Source organism: Cololabis saira, chromosome 4, assembly GCF_033807715.1.
Source record: "Cololabis saira isolate AMF1-May2022 chromosome 4, fColSai1.1, whole genome shotgun sequence".
Classification (NCBI taxonomy): domain Eukaryota; kingdom Metazoa; phylum Chordata; class Actinopteri; order Beloniformes; family Belonidae; genus Cololabis; species Cololabis saira.
In genome coordinates this window covers 24,550,641-24,571,138 of record NC_084590.1, presented here as the reverse complement: position 1 = coordinate 24,571,138, position 20,498 = coordinate 24,550,641, and the positions used below count along the sequence as shown (strand labels likewise).

The 20,498-nt window shown below is 40.9% G+C and overlaps 1 protein-coding gene across 1 annotated transcript in view; it reads left to right on the top strand.

Moving 5' to 3' along the window:
* pdgfd (platelet derived growth factor d) overlaps window positions 1–6,893 on the top strand; it is a 94,136-nt gene extending 87,243 nt beyond the window's left edge. Inside the window, exon 8 of the mRNA XM_061719245.1 lies at window positions 5,473–6,893. Within this exon, the coding sequence (XP_061575229.1) occupies window positions 5,473–5,726 (254 nt within the window). The 3' untranslated portion in view covers window positions 5,727–6,893. The remainder of the gene's footprint in view (window positions 1–5,472) is intronic.
* The last annotated feature ends 13,605 nt before the right edge of the window (window positions 6,894–20,498 follow it).

The following is a 20,498-nucleotide window of genomic DNA, read 5'->3' as shown; positions in this document are numbered from 1 at the left end:
GGACTTATTATCCACACACTGCTTCTCCATTTCGGCTTAGTTTTCATTAAACAAATGACACTGTGGAACGTCGTGCTGGTGTTCATCTGGGATTGTAATTACCTCATTTTAAGACCCCGTGAGGACGATGAAAACACGACCATGGCTGCAAGATACACAAATACCTGAGTCTCTCTCTCTTTCTTTCTCTCTATATGTTTCTTTTTTTTGTGAAATATGGGCTATGAGAGACAACATTTATAGGCGCATTATACTGGAAACGGACGGAGCAAAGATGTTATAAAGAAAAAAAGGAGAAGAGTTAAGGAAAAAACAAATAAAAAAAATCCTGAGGTGCCAGAGTCACTTTAATTTAATGAAAGTGATTCACCAGTCTCTGTGGACGCGTGTGTGTGTGTGTGTGTGTGCGTGCGTGCGTGCGTGCGTGCGTGCGTGCGTGCGTGCGTGCGTGCGTGCGTGCGTGCGTGCGTGCGTGCGGGCGTGCGTGCGGGCGGGCGGGCGGGCGGGTAAAAGTTACTTATAAAAAGAGTTAATTTCGGAAGTAATCTCATGGCACATAAAGAAGAGTCAATTACCCAAATTACATGATGCACAGCCCTAAATAGATTCTGCACACACATTCACAGAGTTGTGTCTCCATGGTGATTCACACCAGAGGTAGCCCGGTTTTTCCTCACAATTTTTGCCCAAATTACTTTGTAAACAGATTTACAGTTAGATGCAGAAGTATTTGGATGGTGAGCTTTTATGGTTATGTCTTTATAAAATCCGTAATGAATTTGAAATAAAGTATGATTTGATCATACTGTAAACTTTCAGCTTTAATTTAAGATAATTCACCAAATATATTGTGTTGACCATTTAAGAATTACAATCATTTAGAGCAAAATACCTCCTTCTTCAGGGGCTTATTGGTCTTTGGATGAAGTCATATAATTGTAAACATGATTATTTTAATTCTTAGTTTAAAAAATACTTTGCAGTCAATGAGTGCCTGAAGTGTGGAAGCTGTGGACATCACTATGTTCTGCAGTTGCTCCATGGACATGTTCTGCCAGGCCTACCCTTTGCTCTGGATCGTGAGCTGTTCCTTTCCTTCTCCATACTTTTCTCTTCTCATCACTCTTATACAACCGATATTCAGTCCTCGGTCTACGGTCACAAAAATCAATACAGCAAGCTGCAACGATGCCAAGTTATGTTAAAGCGCCTTTCACCAAAATGAATCCAGCGGCAAGTGACATCTGCAAAAGAGGACGACATATACAGTATAAACCCATATGTCTCGGCCTTTTCAGGGGCAAGAAACTTCCAGTGCTCAGCTTATGCTGCTTATTTATTTTAGCAAAACGGTCCTGCCAGTTTGTCGGTGCAGTGCTTGAATGGAAGGTAACTGAACTTTTGTTGTTTTTGAAGACAATTGATCTCATCCGAAAGGTTTCCCCAGTTAAAACTGACTGGTAGGGAGTTTTATGCATTCAAACACTGATGGCCCTTTCGCACTAGTCCCGCTTCACCTCGGTTCTACCCGCCACGGCCCCGTTTTGCGCTTTTGCACTCGGGGCTGAGACGGGTAGAGCCGCTTCAAGCAGATACTTTTTCTGTAACCATTCTGGCGAGGTTCTAACCGGGCTGAGCCGGGACTATTTCTGACGTCATCACCCTCCATGCCACTGATTGGTCGGGGGCGGGGGCGTCAGACGTTTGAATCAGGAAGCGGGAGTCAGCGCGAGCGCGACTCGCGGCTCGCAGCGATTTTATTATAAAGCGCAAAACGTCTGTTTGGTGATCCAACTCTGAGGTGCAGATGTTCATAAACCTGGTGGCTGAGGAGAGAATTAAAAAAGGGATGTAGACGGGCTGTTTTACTCTCAGCCGCTCGCGGCTCCAGCTGACTCTGATCAGCGCCGACATGAACAAAGCGGTTGCGCAATCGAGTACGTCACAGCAGCTTCACCCCAACCTGCCCACTTCTCCCCTGGCTGTGGAAAAACAAACGGGGACAAAACGGGTAGAGGCGGGTAGAGGCGAGTCGGGCCGAGTAAGGACTAGTCCAAAAGGGCCATGAGAGTCCGTGGGGTTGAATGTATGTTATTGCCCCCCCTCCCCATCTACACGGATTCCCCGGACCAGATGGTCAGCTCAAATGAAGACCTAACCCAGCTTTCCATTTTTTCTACAGTAGTACACGATAAAGAATTCTCAGTCGGATCCATCAGCAGCAACATGAATTCAGTCAACATCAGATGTAGGCCTGGAAAACAGAAAGACCATGAATCAAAAATTAAATGGGTGGAGTTCCCGAACACAGCTGTATGTTCTGACAAAACAAAATTAGCTTCAGGATGATGGATGAAATAATGGAGAAAAGTACAGTGAAAGAAAGAACAGTCCGTGACTGCACACCAGCCACTTGAAGTGACAGACTGTGGCAGTTCAGGGCATTAAAAGCTGCCAAGGAACTTCACACTTGCGTTTACTGATGAGCTCACTGTCGGAGGAAGCAAACTTATGATCATAGCAAACAAGCTTCTTTTTAGGGAGGAAAAAGAGGAACTTTGTTCTCTGTCTCAGTGTACCTGTCGCCGAACTGAAAGAAATCGAGAGAGGCCTTTCTGCTTAGAAAACTACAGTTCAGTTCAGAACCGTTCAGAACAAAAATATATCAAGCTTTATTCGTTACTTTAAACCTTTCTTGACTTTGTGTGTACATTTCTGATTACTTTTGAATATCTAACTTTGGAATTGTAAACAGTGTCATTAATAATCATGCAACCTAAAAATAAAATAAAATGGACAAATATGTGCAATCTGTATGTTACATCAGGACAGGAACATCTTAGTTATGAAATCCACAAAGGTTTTACACCCTGGTGCTTAATCCAGTGAGAAAAATGGGCCAGTTCCAGTGACTAACTTGTTTGGCGCGGCTTGACAAGCAGAGTTGGCAGGACTGACAAGCAGGAGCACAGCCAATCACTCTGTGCTCACTATTGGACTCTTACAGGTTGGTCAGGACGCCTGTACAGCCGCGATGAGGCAATCTGCAGTGGACAACATGACTGTGACACTCGTCACTGTGTATCGGAGCAGGCAACTGGTGGTCAACTCTTTCCGTGGATGACAAGCATTGGCAGAGACACAATCTGCATACAGAATTCAGAATTGGCAATGAGTGTGGTCCTGTCTATCTCATCTTTTTGTGTTGTGCCAAATTCTTGTATCAGTGGTGTGTGAGTTTGTGCTGAAAAGTGCATGTTCCAGTTTAGAGTGCCTATGCTGTGGTTATCTTAGCAATGCAGAAACAAATGATAGCTATGTGAGCTGAACATACATGCAAACAGGCATGTTCTTCAAACTGCCACCTGGAATACGGCAACTAAATATAGAATCTAAGTAAGTCAAATTTTGAAAATCAGCATCACAGAGGGATGATTTCAATTACTAAATGCATGAAGCAGAAGAAATGTGTGGTTAGCGGTTTGTTCGTGAATTATAAATGGTTTTGTGCCCTGTGTGTGCTTGAGGCAGATCCGTCAGACGAAAATAGTCACAACGACAGGAAATACATGTCACAAGAGAGAGAAAACAGGGGTTCACCTTATCTTATACACACAAAACTAAACAGACATGTGCAAAAATAACCTGCTTTTGGAAATGAGTTGAGTGCATATATACAGTATGTATATATACATACATATATATATATATATATATATATGTATATATATATATATATATATATATATATATATATATATATATATATATATATATATATATATATATATATATATATATATACATACATACATACTGTATATACATGTATACTAGGGGTATAACAATACACCCGTTTGTACCGAACCGTTTCGGTACAGGGCTGTGGGTGCAGATGTGTACATATCCGAATACAAGGTTTAATAGTAGCTTGTTAACAGGCTTGTTTTGCAGGCAGAGCATACTTCAAATCTGAGTCTCCACACTCTTAAGTGGCGGACTGGAAGGTTGTAGTCAGCATCAGACTCCCCCATGTTCTTTTTTTTTTTTTTTTGCTAGCAGATCTTAAAGATAAGGTAGCTTGAAGACCCTCCCTATCTTTAAGGTCTCCTCTCTGTTTGGGAACACTTCGGTTTCCCAGTGAAAAAAAACAATGGACAAAGACAAGTAGATCAGACGAGGGCAGTGTCGCGACGTTGCTCACCAGCAATCGGTCATGTTTCTTTGAACAATAGTCTTTTTCCTTTCATGTTTTTGGAAAGAGTTCAGTGGATAGACATGAACGACAAAACTATATTAATCCAATCACATTCTGAATAGAAGGATGCAAACAGTGATCTTAATCCAAATAAATTTATAAATGAAGTAAGCATTAAAATACATAACTGCTAAAAGCACCCAGTAAGCGTGAGACACTCATTTGACTGCTTTCACACGCTCTTAGCCAACACCTTTGATTTCTCACACAAAAAAAATTAATTGGTTTATTTATCGGATCCAAGCGTTAAGCCTGACGAACGTCAATCACCTCTTTCTCGGCTGGACTGGTAGAAAGGTGATTGTTTCCCGACACACTCCAGTATGGCATGTTGGCACAGCTAACCAGCGGCTTAATAAGCAAAGGACGTCAAGTACGAAACGTGAGCACAAAAACCGCTAATAAAATTCACTGAAGAAGAAGAAAGATGGAAGGTGTTTGAGACAAGTATCTCTGACAGATAAGTAACATGTAGGCCAATGTGTGGAGTATTTATCCTCTTTACCTGTAACACAAGTTTCTTGTTTGTTTTGTTTGTGTTGTGAGAACATTTAAAGCCGTTCAGAGCTTCTTAAGTGCTAAATTAATATACAGCCACAGCCGTTGTCCTCGCAGCAAGCAGCACGGCCGAGCACCCTGGAACAACATGCACATTAGGATATAATAAATGCAAGATACATTAAAGGGGACATATTATGGCATTTAATGTACATTTTAAACAGGCCTTGAATGTCTTAAAAACAATCTAAAGCTTGTTTTTTCTACATAAATCAGAAATCCAGCCTGTGGGCCCTGTCACTAGTTTTACCGCTTCTAACCCCTTTTTCTGTGCTTCATTTTAGGGGAGGGGAGGCTATGATAATGAGGCTCTGCGCTGATTGGCTGCTTGAATGACGTGTAGCAGGGGAGGAGACAAAGCGTTGCTCCGGGCAGAAGAGCAGCGGCTGCGTAGCAAAGCGTGTCCACGGTTCTGCGTTAAATCGACACGTACCCTACGCCGTAAGCTCTGCATTGGCGTAACGCGGAACCATAAATCAGCCTTTAGTCACCTCGTCTTCACACAGGAAGAATTCTCATCATTTCTTATGTTACAAGACAGATGAATCATGTTAACTGTAAATAAATCACAACACTGAATTTTCACAAATGGCAACTTTATTGTTAAAAAAATAAAATATGAGTTGTATATAAATAACATTTATGCACTATTTCAGCCGGATCTGCCCGGCGGATGCTGCGCGCTGGCCCCGCAACCCCACGGCGGGCGCCCGGCGCAAGGGTGAAGCTGATCCAGCCTGGGACGGAGCCCAGAAATCCCTGCTCCCAAAGCGGCCGGGAACCTGGAGAATTTAGTCGGACGGACCCCGCTTTGGGAACCAGGAAGTCGGGAGGAGCAGCGCGCATTACTGCCGGGGAATCTGACCATTTCCGACCGGCCGGGACCGGAGGAACCCACCTGGACTGGTAGTAGGGGCTCCCGGGGACCGATCAGCGGGATTTCAGCCGGATCTGCCCGGGGGATGCTGCGCGCTGGCGCCGCAACCCCACGGCGGGCGCCCGGCGCACAGATCTCTGAATAAACTCTGAATAAACACTAATAAGAAGCTTGTGCTTCAGAAAAAGAGATGTTATTGATAGACTATAAATAATAGAGTAGATTTAACAAACCAACATCACCATTTGATTTCTTTAGGTTTCAGAGATGTCTACTGAGGTCAGACCATATTTTGTTTTAATTAACTGATCAGCCAAGTCAGAAAAGACAAACATACACACGCACGAAATAGACTCTGAAGCATTATTGACCAATGTTTTTCTTCTGATATGTTTGTTATTTTATAGCTCTATGTTGCTTTAAAACTTTATATTAATTAGCGTATACATGCATTATTAATTATTCATGAAGCATAATAGAATGGCGCTTTTACACTAGTACCTACGGTACTCGGCTCTACTCATCTCATCTTGGCTCGACTCAACTCGGCCAAGTTTCTTTTCCATAACAATTCAGCACCTGGAGATGTAGGCGGGTTGGAGCGAAGCTGCTGTGACGTATTTGATTGTGTGATCTAAACGAAGAAGACAACAACACTAAAGATGTAGAACATGGAGCAGATGATAGATATGCTGCTGGGTCTGTGTCTTGTGTTCGATATCAAGTTAAAAAATGAGAGTGAAAGAAGCTTCAAGCGGCAACGCTTTTTTTTTGTTTGTTTGTCTCGGCGCTGCTGAAAAGTCAGCTGGGAGCCGTGAGCAGCTATGAAGTGACAGAGATCCTGGTAGATCTTGTTGTTCCTTATCTCCCGTCTAGATCCCTTTTTAATTCTCTCCTCAGCCACCAGGTTTATGAACATCTGCACCTCAGAGTTGGATCACGGAACGGACTTTTGTGCTGCCATTGCCTGTCGGATAAAATGAACAAGAAGCCGCCGTCAGAGTCGCTCTTTCGCTGATTTCCGCCTCCTGACTCAGACGTCTGACTCCCAACCCCCTGACCAACCGGTGGCCTGTAGTGTGATGACGTCAGATGCAGTAATTCATGTTCTGTGTTTTGCTACACACACCTACAGGTCAGCTGTTAAACACACACATTCTAGATTTATATGTTTATATGGTGGAATTGTTTGTAATAAAGTAGCCCCTTACTGTATGGATGAATCCTGAGCTCCGTCCTGTTATTTTTATTTTTAAATCCGAGATAAGTCCACAACCCCACTTGATCTGACTGTGTACAGTCATGTCTGACTGTAGATTTTACCCTTAATATCATTCAGTATCACACAGGCTTGAATGATATTGAAGAGAGAGAGAAACAGAGACAGAGGGGCAGTGAGGAGTGAGTTTGCACGCGGAGTTAATACACGCTTCGAAAAGACGGTATTTGCTTCACTATTTTTGCGTGTGGCAAATAGCGCTGGCCTTTGTGAATTAGACGGTTTTTGCAATGAGGCTTATTTGCATAGAAAGGGGGCAATTTTGCGCCGAATGTATGGATATTACCTAATTTGCATGCAAATGGCACAGGCGCACCATGACACTATTTGCTTGGCAGCGCAGTTTGTGGTGCAATTCGCCCTTTGCGGGTGCTTTGTGAATTAGACGCTCTCTTTTTGTCTCATTTGCACCGGTTTAGCGGCCGCAAAAGCCGCGCAATCCTTTTGTGGATTTGGCCCTTGGTGTTTTGTCGGTCGCTCTAAGCTGAACGCTTACCCCAGGTATACTTGTGAGTGTCCTGCAAGTCAGAATCTAGTCTTTAAAACTGAATACATTTAGATATTAAACATCTCCAGCAGGCCAACCCTAAATTGTTTTTGATCACCCCCTGCCCCCTTTTTTTTTCTCACGTTTCTGAACTTACTCTGAAATGGGAATTTTCCTTTCATTGTCAGCTTTTGTGTGAATGCTCCAGACAGGTGATCAAATCAATGTGAAGGGCATCTTATATATCTTAAACCAAATAGTCTGTTTTAACCTGGATTATAATCGGACTGAATTTGACTATGTTTCTCTGGAGAAGGCTCCAAGGTGACTTTTTATGGCATTAGTACAATATAATTACACTGACTTGAATTATGTCATGCAACATGTAGCATGTAGGTAAATTAAATAAAATACCAAAACACACCCATGTAAATTACTTGAAGCAATGCAATAACATTAAAAAATGAGAAGACGGATGAATATTTTCCCAAATCACAATAACGGATAATTTTGTTGGTCAGTTCTATTTTACAATATAAACTGGAACTTAATCATTAGCTTTTATCACAGACAAACCAAATGAATAATATTTCTCCAACCAAAATAATTTGTGATCACAGAACAACTTCTTGTATGTGTTAGCGATTGATTTCCCTTTGAAGACACACGCTGGCCCTACGTGGTAAGAGATAAATGATGCCATAGAGTGAAGATAAAAGAAAGCTGCAGGTTTCAGTCTAAAGGCTCCTCAGACATACCTGTTTACTCAGAGGCTTCAAGTACTGTACCAGTCATAGGAAGAGTGAGACCGATCTGATAAATCTCTAAGCCACTAAATAAACAACAAATAAAAACTCAATCTAACTGCAGCGGGAGAGAGATGCCTGTGGTCTTTGAACAAGTAAACACACAACTGTCCAACTTTATCCTTGGCCATCTTATAAAAATCTTAACATTCCAGTCATGTTTCCTGACTAGCTTGATAAACACACCCCCACCTTTATTATGGGAACGGTAACCACACTGCAGAACCTGTTTACTTTAAGAAAACACAGCTGCCATGTAAACAGCTGCTGTGAAATACTTACTTATAAGTAATATCCAGTCTACACTTAATGTTGTATGACATTTATTTTGTCTCTTTTATGATCAAATACTCATCTTTTATCTGTCTAAAACATTGTGACGATGTAAGCATTAGTCTGTCGAACTTTCCACACCACCTTGCTGCACACCATGTCCCTTCAAAGAAGTCAATAAACAATGAACTGCTGTCTTATAACAAATGAGCTTTTTCTTAAATTTATTCTTGGAAAGCTAAAGCTAAAAGCTCTAAGACTGTTTTCACATATGTCGGTAAACACCTGTTTTTTAGTTTGATTCATTTTTCATAACTGTGGTTTCCACTTCATCCGAAACGTCACACCACAAGCCATGTGACAGCAGTCACTGTCATCTTATGTCAGTGTCAGTGTTGGCAGTGTCATGATTCCATGACAACTGATTAGAAGTAAAGAGCTGAAAAGCATAGCTTCTACTTCTACTACTACTGTCATTCAGCAGGCGCTTTTATCCAACGCGACTTACATCTGAGAGAACAACACAAGCAAGAAATCACTTAGGAGGGTACAGCTGGATAAGTGCTGGTCAGACTGTTGAGAGTCCAGTTGGACACAGGTGCGAAGCCAACTACACGTTTTGACTAAGTGCCAAACAATATCACTTCTGGATTGAGGCTCATGTGGAACTAACATTCATTGCAGTTCCTCAACTGGCGGTTGGAGGCTGGCTGAGTCGATCTCCGTTACTCCCCTGCTAAAATGTCCAACTACAGAGCATAGATAAACATATTTACAGCCAGGTTAAAACAATTTTTATTTCAGCCCATGACAAGTCTGAGGGAGGGTGAATGTTTTTGTACCACACCAAGAAAATTCATAAAAAGTATGAATTTATTTCTAATATGATTGATTGACAGTGAGCTCACACAGTGGCTATCACTTCCTTGTCCGTAATTGTGAAGCTACTGCACCAAAACAATCAGCTGTTGGTACCAACCCAGCATTGGCCAAACCAGACAGTAGTTTTTGACTTCGCCGTCAAGTCAACGACAGATTCCACGGCAGCTCTGGAGGTATTTCAGTGGGGATCCTCTAAACCACATGGTAGCCAAAGCTAACTGCTCTTCACAAACCAGTGGGTCACGTCACCTAATAATTTGTCCATTGTTTTTTTAACAGACTATGGTTTGACTCAGAGTTTTTTTTTCTGCAGACTATAGTTTGTTTGTACAACTCCAGGCAAACTATACTGGAGTCACACTTCATTTAGAAACAGCACAGTTTGTAAACAAAGTACGATTATTAGCCTCACTTGCTTTAGCAATGTTTGTTTATGGGCTCCCTCACAATCCACAAAGCACTACCCTGCCTGCTGCATTTTTATCTCAAATCTGTGGAGGCCGCCTGTAATTTGGTAGAAATGAGAGTGAGGAGCTTTCATACGACAAACCGTCCACTGCAGAGTTCGCTGATAGCTGTACCGGGACCACCTTGTCAAGGTCTCATGTTCACACTGACATCACTTTAAACTTATGTATAATTATTATTAGGGCCCGAGCACTGACAGTGCGAAGGCCCTATTGTATCTGTAGGAATTTTTTTCCTCGTTTTTCTTCCGACGAAATGAGGGCCTTTTTGCCCCCCTAAACGTGCCCCCGAAAGCCCCAGGCCTGGCGAAAAATGTGATATTTAATGGTTTGCATTAATGGGCGTGGCCTAACGGCTCAACAGCGCCCCCTAGAAAACTTTGTGCCTCAAGCCCCACAATACGGTTTGACGTACATGCACGAAAATCAGTACACACCTGTATTATGTCACAACTTAAAGAAAAGTCTCTTGGCGCCATGGCTGAAACCGAACAAGAAGTCAGCCATTTCAAATGAATCGTGTAATTTTGGCGCAATTTATGCCATTTTCACGTGTCGTACTTTAACACTTTAACAAACCCTAGCAGGATCGTCCGTTCGACATAAAACTCGCTCAGGAGACACAAAAGACATTAACAATGAAAAGTTATCAAAATCGAGTTTTCGTGAAATGGCGTGGCCGTGGCGCCGCGTCAAACTTCAACGTTAAATAGGAGGTGATACTAGTAGCTGATTGGTTTTTATTGAGCTTGATGAATATAATATATTATAATCAGATTTACATCATCATCAAATCCAGGAAAGACCTCTAAGGACAAAATACAGATACAGTTACGATTTAATTAAAACATAAAAATAAACTGCGTCCATTTAAAAGAAAAAAAGTGAGAAAGAAGGGAAATGCAATGCGTGTAACTCAAAAGCATAAAATATACTGAGAAAATTGATAAAAAAAAGTTTATATCCGCAGACTTGGTGTCCCAGAAACACACCAAGCCAAAGACAAAGTATTTTTCAAGGCCAAAAAAAAATCAGATATAAAATGACATGTGGTATAAAAATCAATGTGGACTGAACATCATTGAGTAACATTCCTGCCTGCAAAACAAACAAACAGCTTTTTTCAAGGTCTCCCAAATACAATAATTTATTTCTGTTGTAAGAAAAATCCAGACAGATACAGACAGGGAGAGGACAGACGTAAGCAACTGCTCTATCGGTGTCAGTGCCGTGTTCTGTTACAATGATAAGACTTTTTCACTCCCAGACTAGGAAACAGGCTGTTGGCCAATTTTCATGCTGGAAGAGGGTCAGTACAGGAGAGAAACAAAGAGTTTTAATGTTTAGAAAATCACAGTTCATGTAAATTAAACGGAATAATACTTTATTACATCAGGGTTTGTGGTAGCTGTGTGGTTGGTGCTGGTGCCTCACTGTGGAAACGCTCCTGCTTTGACTCAGCTCTGTCTGTGGTGGGTTTGGCAGTTCTCCTTGTGCTTGCAGGGTTGTGTCAGGAATAAAACCAAAGCTTACCTAACATGCAGACTGCAGTGACTGCTTTGGGAATAAGCGAGTGAGTTTGTAACAGGTGCTCCAACAATTGTATTCTTCATTTTTGTAATTATACACCATATTTATACATAAATGTAATGACAATCAATGTGAAGTATTCTAAAAGTATTCAAATTGTTCAGAATACAATACTCTGATTAGACAAAGTAATGGAATTTGTTACAAATACATTTTAAGGCAAGTATTCAGTATTCAGGAACTAAATACAATTTCAAAGTAGTCTACCCAACACTGTGTATGGATTATGCACTGGTTGTATAAAATAATTTTGTTAAGGCCTGCGCCTGTCTTTGTGTGGGTGAGTTGCAATAAAGTTAGCGCTGCAAGGGGTCGGTGTTTCCATTCGAATAAGCGTAAATTCTCGTGACTCTCCGTTTATCGTCCCGTGAGAGACAAAACGACAAAAAAGAAAATCAAAACACTGAAGAAGATGAACACAAACATCTTTAGTCTTTGATAAATTACTGTGATTGCCGCCTTTGAGAAAAAAGTCGGATGATGAATGCTATGTATTTGAGAGGAAAGGACCCAAGTGCAGGAGATGAGACGGCAGGAGTTTCAACACAATTATCTAACAAAAAGAAGCCGCGATACAGGAACTTACTGGAAAATCCAAAAAGAGAATCGCTAGAAAAAAGAAGACGAAACAGAGAAAAAAAAACAATCCAGGTCGGCTCTACTATTTTTTCAGTACAAATGTTCTTGTTTGGTGCTACAGTGTAGTGGAGACACGCCGGCTGCCGGGGCCGAGGAAACGGTTGGACATGTTAGAGGTTCCTTTGTGGCAGATTTACCCTTAACTCTTGCTAGTGGAAACGCGCCTTATGTATGAGTATGTCAGATGCAGGGTTGTCAGCGCTATGACAGGAAGTCTGCTGTCTGACGCCTCAGTGTGACCGCCATCCCATGACTTTCAGATACACATCCTCACAATAGATCCTGAATGTAGATACAAGTACGCAAGAACACTTTACAAGTCATATGTACTCTTGCACGACAGCTAAATAAATTCCAGACCGGCTGCTTTCTATGCTTCTTGGTTTAATAATTTATGACGATATTTGACCTGTTTTTGATAATGCTGGTGGAAACTTCTGAATCATTTTTCATGTCTGTACAAAAATCTGAGTCAGGCACACGTTCTTTTTTTTTTTTTTTTTCTATTACAATGTTCAAACGGAAAAAATAAGTTTTTCTTGGCTTTTGGCCACTTATTTGCAGCTCCTAATGTTCCTTGTGGTTTTTGTTTCTTTTTAAATGACACAGCATTACTGGACATCAATTGCATAGACAAACTGGGCTGCTCACCATAGTGTTGATTTTCAGTGGGTGTACAGATGATTTTTTACATGTGTTGGCTTGTTTGCAAGCTAAAACTGTAGTTTAACTCAGCACTGGTCAAAGTGGCCAACTGTCTCACGAACAGGAAAGAAATGATTGATAGAGTGCTACAGTGATGTTGTACAAGTGCACTGTAGGTTCATGTTCTTATTCAGATGAAAGTGGAAAAATATGTATTTCTTTTATTCTAAAGCTTTCTATTGTGTTTGCTGCTCTTGAACTGATACAAGCAGAAGTCACTGCATTACAAGTCATAGTTCACTGATATTTCACTGATTGCTTTTTGATCAGCATTCATTCAGTTGCATCTGTTCATTGAGTCGGACTACTTAATAGTCATGAGAGAGAAAATCCTCTCTCAAAGTATTTGAGGCTGAAAAGGTGGGGGTAAATAAGCTAATCCTGAACAAGATGATCTACTTGGCTTTCCTGATATTTTGAGAAAATTACATCCACTTCTCTCACCTGGATTTTTTTTCTCTTTGCTAGCTCAAAACTCCTCATAGAGTGTGTCCATGCTGACTGTCTGGAGGGCAGAGCACTTGTATCAGTGCAGTGAGGTAGAGATCCTTAGGGAGGCTGATCGCTGCCATCATTCTCAGTTGCTCCAGCTCTGTATTCATTCCTTAAAAATCTTCTTTAGTGCCACGGGGCAGGTCTCCCCTAAACCCCTGAAGTAGATGCCAAATTTCATGCCAGAGTCATGGCAGCAAAGGCAAATGAATAAATAAAATCCATAAAAAATCCATGCAGTTCCACTCATGTTGTCCAAAATTGGCATTAGCATTATGCGCCCCACATGCTGTCATGCTTCCAATAGTCCAGTTCATACTTTTTCAGACAGGTCATCAGAGCAGATATCAGTTTAATATACTTCTCAGTTGTCACTGTGAGAAGTATATTGGCTCATTGATTATTCAAAATATGATATTAGTCTTTGGTGGTAAAACCTTTATTATAATCGTGTCAGCTTTTGTTCTTCCTGCATGCATATTCTTCACAGCTCTTCCATCATGAAACAAAGCACTATTGAGCCTGATGAGACATGTGGTAGCTGATTGTACTGTATGGTACACAAACATGTGAGGATTCACTCGGTCATGGTTTGTAGTAAATACTGTAAAGCAAAAGATCAATATTGTTAACACCTCAGCTTGTGTGGCCCTCTTGTGCATTCCCGCGGAAGTATGTCCAGTTAAGTTATTCTTACCTAAACTGAAAAAGGATTATTTTGTCACCGCTGTTGGGCTTAACCCATACATGACCGAGGAGGGCATGTTTGGGCTCGGTTCACCTTTACACAGGATGTGCTGGCCATGACAGAACAGCTGGCGACCGCACTGCTAACAAAGCTCTCAACAGGCATTTTTCAAATTGCTAACAGGAGTCTCGACGGGCGCGTTACCTGACGCACAGCTCCTTTGACTGGAAACTATGAATGCATCAATGGATTCAGAATATCTCTGTTCAGGAACGGGTAACACAAATGACAGCTACAGGAATAGATGTATTTTTGACTTACGCAGTCTGTGGGGCACAGTGTCAGTTTGAAAGGTCCAACATGATGAATATACTGTACATGGATACATACCAACTTAAACATGGAAACTAATCAAATCTAGAGTGCTCTTTGTGCTTTCACAAACTCTGAATATATTTTGTCACTATAACCAATAAAGTGGTGTACATTTGAGTCCATATACTGTATAGATTACACTGTATCATATTAAGTCTGACCCACTCTTTCCTTTGAGGGGGATGGCTGTGTGTATAACCTGTTCCAGACAAACATGAAAGCACTTTTTAACTTATAAACCATGGAGTTCTGACACCTAAAATTAGAGGTCTCCATGCTTAAGAAATGCAGATGTAAACAAGTTTGTGTTTGTTCAGGTAAGATTACAATTGATTTTCTAGAGGTTGACCTGTTGAGCATTACTGTTTAACTATGGTCTGTTTTCTAGCACAACAGATATTTTTTGTGTTATATATATTTTGGACTTGGACGTTACTCTCCAGGTTGCATGAAAGCTATTCCCAATGTTTAAAGCGAAAAATTCTTCTTGATTTCTTTTTTTATGCCGATCATCAAACTATGACTTTGTGGTTACTATTTTGGGTCATCATACATTTCAAACAAGGTATTTATTATTGTGCCATTGAAAGTAAGATGTCAAAGGCAGGAGTCTGACCTGTGTAGGTAAGAGTGTTAAAAGCAATTTGGACCCATTAGCACATTTTTTTTCCCTTCACGTCTTTTTCAAAGCGATGCAGTCTGACACTGTCTCTCTTGCTGATGTGTGCTGTGGCAGCAACTCTGCCTTCATCAGAGAGAGCATGTTGGATGAAGATTAGAACCTCACACTCTTCCCTTAAAGAAGTTGTCATTTTTCCTGTCCCTGTCACTTCTTCTTCCACCTCCCACCCCTTTAAGTCTTTGAGTAAGTGTAAAGCAGACACGAGCATCATCCCAGCGCTCTCTTTCAGACATTCCTTTTTTCATAATTAGTCGTTGTGTCTCTACTCTGACTGACAGTTTTCTTGGCACATAACTTCCATCAACTTCCCTTTCTTCTATGTCCTCTTCAACATTTTCCCTTTGATTCCTTCTCTCCATGTAATGTCTTTATCCTTTTGGTAACAACATATTCTCCTTATGTTGTTAGGCTTGTACCTGTTGTTACAGCCATATTGTTTTTTTATCCCCACTTTTATCTGCAACTATTGATCTGGAATAAAATACCGTAATCTTAACCAAGTCCATGTTCACCACTCTGGTCTCCACCCAAATCTCTCTGGACACTCTTCAATGGTTCAGCTGTCTTTTCAGACTGCGTCTGTGTGGCGGCTTGGCTGTGTTTATCTTTACTAATGAAGCATGTTAGTGACAGAGACGCTAAGATAATCTGTCCCTGGCTACAGCTCTTAGTAGATTCACACATGCAAATTAACAGACTGATAGTTGTGCAGACGGGAGGTAGATGAGCTGTGTTGCCCAGAAACTTGGAGTTGCAGGACAGCTGATCAGAATTTGGGGACAATATTGTACAAATTAGGACATTTGTTGAGGGTATTGTGCTCCATAATGTATTAGAAAGTTGAATGCTGATTCTTTAAACAAACAAACAAACAAAAATATCAAGATTTCAAACGTATTAAATTATTCATACAATATTTTGATGGGTTACAGAATGGAAAGGTCAGACCAAATAAAAAAACATGTAAAATGAGAGGTTAGCAAAAGCTAAGTGAAGAACTGTTGTGTCTCGTCAAATGTGTTAATGTCAGTCATGTTCAGGTTTAGTGTTTTATGTTTTATGTCATGTCTGTGTTCATTTCATGTTTAGTCCTTGTGGTATTGTGTGCTTATGTCGAGTCTCATCATGCACTTCCTGTTTTATTTTGATACTCACCTTTTCCCTCTCGTTTCAGATCCTGACTTCCCCCCTTTGTATGATTTTCTCTCCACTGTGATTGTCAACCCCGCCCCTGATTGGTTCCACCTGTGTTCCCCTACCTCATGTATAAATAGTCTGTGTCTCCCTTTGTCTTGTTGCCAGTTTGTTGTCTCATGTCGAGTGTAGTCAAGTGTCGCCACGTCGCCATATTTATTAGGGCCCGAGCACTTACAGTGCGAAGGCCCTATTGTATCTGTAGGAATTCTTTCTTTCTTTCTTCTGATGAAAGGAGGGCCTTTTTGCCCCCCTAAACATGCCCCAAAAGTCACCAAATTTTGCACGCAAGCCAGGCCTGGCGAAAAATTTGATATTTCATGGTTTGCATTAATGAGCGTGGCAAAATGGCTCAACAGCGCCCCCTAGAAAACTTTGTGCCTCAAGCCCCACAATACGGTTTGATGTACATGGACGAAAATCGGTACACACCTGTATCATGTCGCAACTTAAAGAAAAGTCTCTTGGCGCCATGGCCGAAACCAAACAGGAAGTCGGCCATTTTGAATTAATCGTGTCATTTTGGCGAAATTTATGCCATTCCTTCGGCAGTTAATACGGCCCAAACCATAACGTGCACCCAGGTGTGTTACTTTTCTCAGTCAAAAGCGTTACTGTGGTGACTCTAGACGCCAAAAAGCGCGCCCCCCCTTCATCTGATTGGTCCATACAGAAAAAAACTTTGTTCCTCAAGCCCCACTATACAGTTTGACGTACATCCACGAAAATCGGTACACATCTGTATCATGTCGCAACTTAAAGAAAAGTCTCTTGGCTCCATGGCCGAAACCGAATGGGAAGTTGGCCATTTTGAACATTTTGAATTAATCGTCATTTCTTCAGCCGCTTCAGAGCCCGAACCGTAATGTGCACCCAGGTGTGTTATACATCAAAATGTGCGTCTCCATCCTACAACGACGCGCATTACTTTTATCTTTCAAAAACGTTACCGTGGCGATGCTAGACGCCAAAAAGCGTGCCCCCTTCATCTGATTGGTCCATATTTGATAGTTCCCCAAAAGTCACCAAATTTTGCACGCAAGCCAGGCCTGGCGATAAATTTGTTATTTCATGGTTTGCATTAATGGGCGTGGCAAGATGGCTCAACAGCGCCCCCTAGAATACTTTTCTCTGCCATAACTTTTGAATGGTTTGACATAAAGACCAGTGGGTGGTGTCATCGGACTCGGAATTGAGTACTTGACCATAATTGGTGCAAATTAGCCCCGCCCCCCTTCTTCTGATTGGTCGATATTTCATAGTTCCTATTTTCTGCCATAACTTTTGAATGGTTTGACATAGAAAGTCATGGGTGGTGTCATTTCTGATATGCTTATGGGGGGCGGTGGCCATGAGTGAGAGGGCCCGTTCATCGCTGCTTGCAGCTTTAATATTGTACTTGAAGTTTGTGATAGATTGATCCTCCCAGAGAGCGCTTTTTGTTCAGCCTTTGATTTTCCTCGTCAAGAGTGTTTTCTGTTGTTATTACCCTTTTGCTCCGTTTTTTTTAATAAATACTGTTTTTGTTCCTGGAGTCGTGCATTTTGAGTCCTCCTTTGAGTCAAGGCCCTTACAAGAACACCACAGAAACAAGGAAGAGATGCTGTTTGGTGAGTTTTGCTCTCGTTGTAAAGATGGAAGACCTGAGATGTTCTGTTCATGGCTCTGAGTATTATATTTGAATATCAATTCAATTCAATTTTATTTATATAGCATCTTTCCAACAGAAGTAGGCACTTTCCAGAGACCCAGAACACGAGCCCGAGTAACTATTACATAGACATAACATAAACTATGGCAGGTTAAAACTCCCCTAGTGAGAGAAAAACCTTAAGCCAAACAGTGGCAGGTAAAAATTCCCCTTTAGGAGGGAAGAAACCTTGAGCAGGACCTGGATCATAAGGGGTGACCCTCCTGCCGGAGGCCAGCTGGGCAGAGCAGGAAAAGAGAAAACAGACAGAGAGAATGAAGAACAGAGAAAGGAGAGACACAGACACAAGGTATGACTATATAAGCATGATGTCAGCAAGGGTCTACCAGACATCAATACAGACAGTTGGAAGCAGCAGTGGGTTGATCAGAGGATGGGACTGCAGCTCAGCATGCAGCTTTTGAAGCTCTGGCCTGCAAACATGCACAAAAGAGAAAGGATGGGGAGACAAGCACAACAAACTACAAGAACAATGGAGAACAATGATGGTACTAAAATATAAATACTAAAATACCTAGAGCATTTAATAAAAAAGGACAAGACAAAAGCTACAAGAAGTATGAATTAGTATTAGTATGGATGAGAAAAAAGAAGACAACAGTCCTTTTTTCTGGCTTTTTTGTTTTTGTCTTGTTTTTTGTTTTTTAAAGGGCTTTTAATATAGATAAAACTTTTTTCTTGTTTTGAAAAAAAAAACGTGTTTATCTTGCTAGTTTACTTCCTGTAAGTGACTAGGTAGCAATGCCAAATCCAGCTTTTTCAACAGGTTTACGTACTTTTGGCCCAGTCACTACTCACCATTGAGTCCTTGAGTCCTTCAGATCCTTCGATTCTGAATGAACAAACAAATCCTTCCCGTGTCTTCAGTATCACTGATTTCATGTCATTCTTTTAAGAAACTCAATAACATAAAGGGTCAGGATTAAAAGCTCTGTGTTTTATTTTAAATGCAAACATAAAGATGGAAAACAACATAATTGTATTAAATATTAGTCGTTCTACTGTAGGGAATACATTTTTTTTCTCTTATTTCAGTTTATAAATGCCACAGATTTCAAATCATGGATCAGAGGCAGTGTTGTAAGTAAATCCTTTTACGTTTAATTGAGAAAAGGCTGCAGGATTGCAAATTGTGATTTTGTATTCTGATTATGTTTTAGTTTTTACCCTACCCAGCAAGATGATGTAAACCAGCCACAGTAAATGGCAACTACTGCTTACTACGTCTCATCATATGCAAATTAGTATTTTTCTGGTATTACAGGTGCAGTTGCTTCACTGTATTGAGGCCAAAATATGTAGATATTTAATTACAACAGCAGTAGATTCAGCTTATCTGGAAGACACTATGTTATTCCTTTAAAAAAAGCTTGAGATGACAAACCTATAAAAACCAATTATGAAGTTACACACTGTTTCAGCTATTTTTCCTCTAACACCACAGGTATGAACATGCATATCCATCAGCAGCTGAATTTTTGTCTTAATATTTCTTTATATAAAGAAAAAAGTGTTTCATATCTTGTTTGCAGTATCTTTTTCCCAAGCAGGGTGTTTTATCAGCCTAACCTTCCCTGCCTGGAAACGACTCTCCGTGTTGCACTTACAGTAAGATGAAGAGCAAAGGGAGCGGCTGCTTCGTATGAGGAAAAACTGAGTCTTGAACACAACTTGTCAACTCAGCATTCACGATTACTGCTAGATTTTTCTGGCTTTATTCACTGTTCATACGTGTCTCAGAGCTGAAAATACAGTTGAAATAAATTTGAATAATTTAAAAAGTGAGAGTAGAGAGTAAAAGCCTAAAAGTAAAGATTCCAGTTGTGATTCTTCCCTTTGCATGCAGCCTTGTATATCAAACCGTCCTTTTCCTTCTCTAGACAATCATTCTTCGTTTCATACATTTACATCTAAATTACCGTAACATTAAAACTAGTCACCACATGCTGTAGCAGAGGTGGCTGTTGGGGGGCAGGGAGGGAGGGCATCTTCTGCTGGCAGGTGGAGATTAGCACATTCATGGATCCCCAGTCACTGAGTCATAGACCAAGCCATTTAAGGCCATGAGAGCTTTCTATCTATCTCTCTATTTTCTTTTTTCTGACGGAAAAAACAATTTTTAGTAACACAGATTAGATTTAGGGCATTAATAACTGTGAGAGTGGGCTCTTGAATATCTTAATGCATGTTAATCAAGAAGTCAAATTTCAAAGGATTTCATGGAATTTGTGGAGCATCAGTTTTGTGCACCTCAAGTCAGAGCGTTCAGAAGGAGCTACAGCGGGACGTGCTTCAGTAACATCACTGATGCAATGCTGATGATAGAGTCGAAAGCCTTGTGCACACGCGCAGATACATACCGGTTAGGAGTTCAGCTAAACCCTAGCACTCAAGATATGACTACATGTAAATCTGTGCGAATGCAGAAATTTGAAAAACTTATTTTAACTCTTAAATTGCTGTCAAACTGTGAATTTTACTTTCTTTGCAGGGATTTGTTCATCTTTATGGCAAACAGTCCGGGATGCATTAATT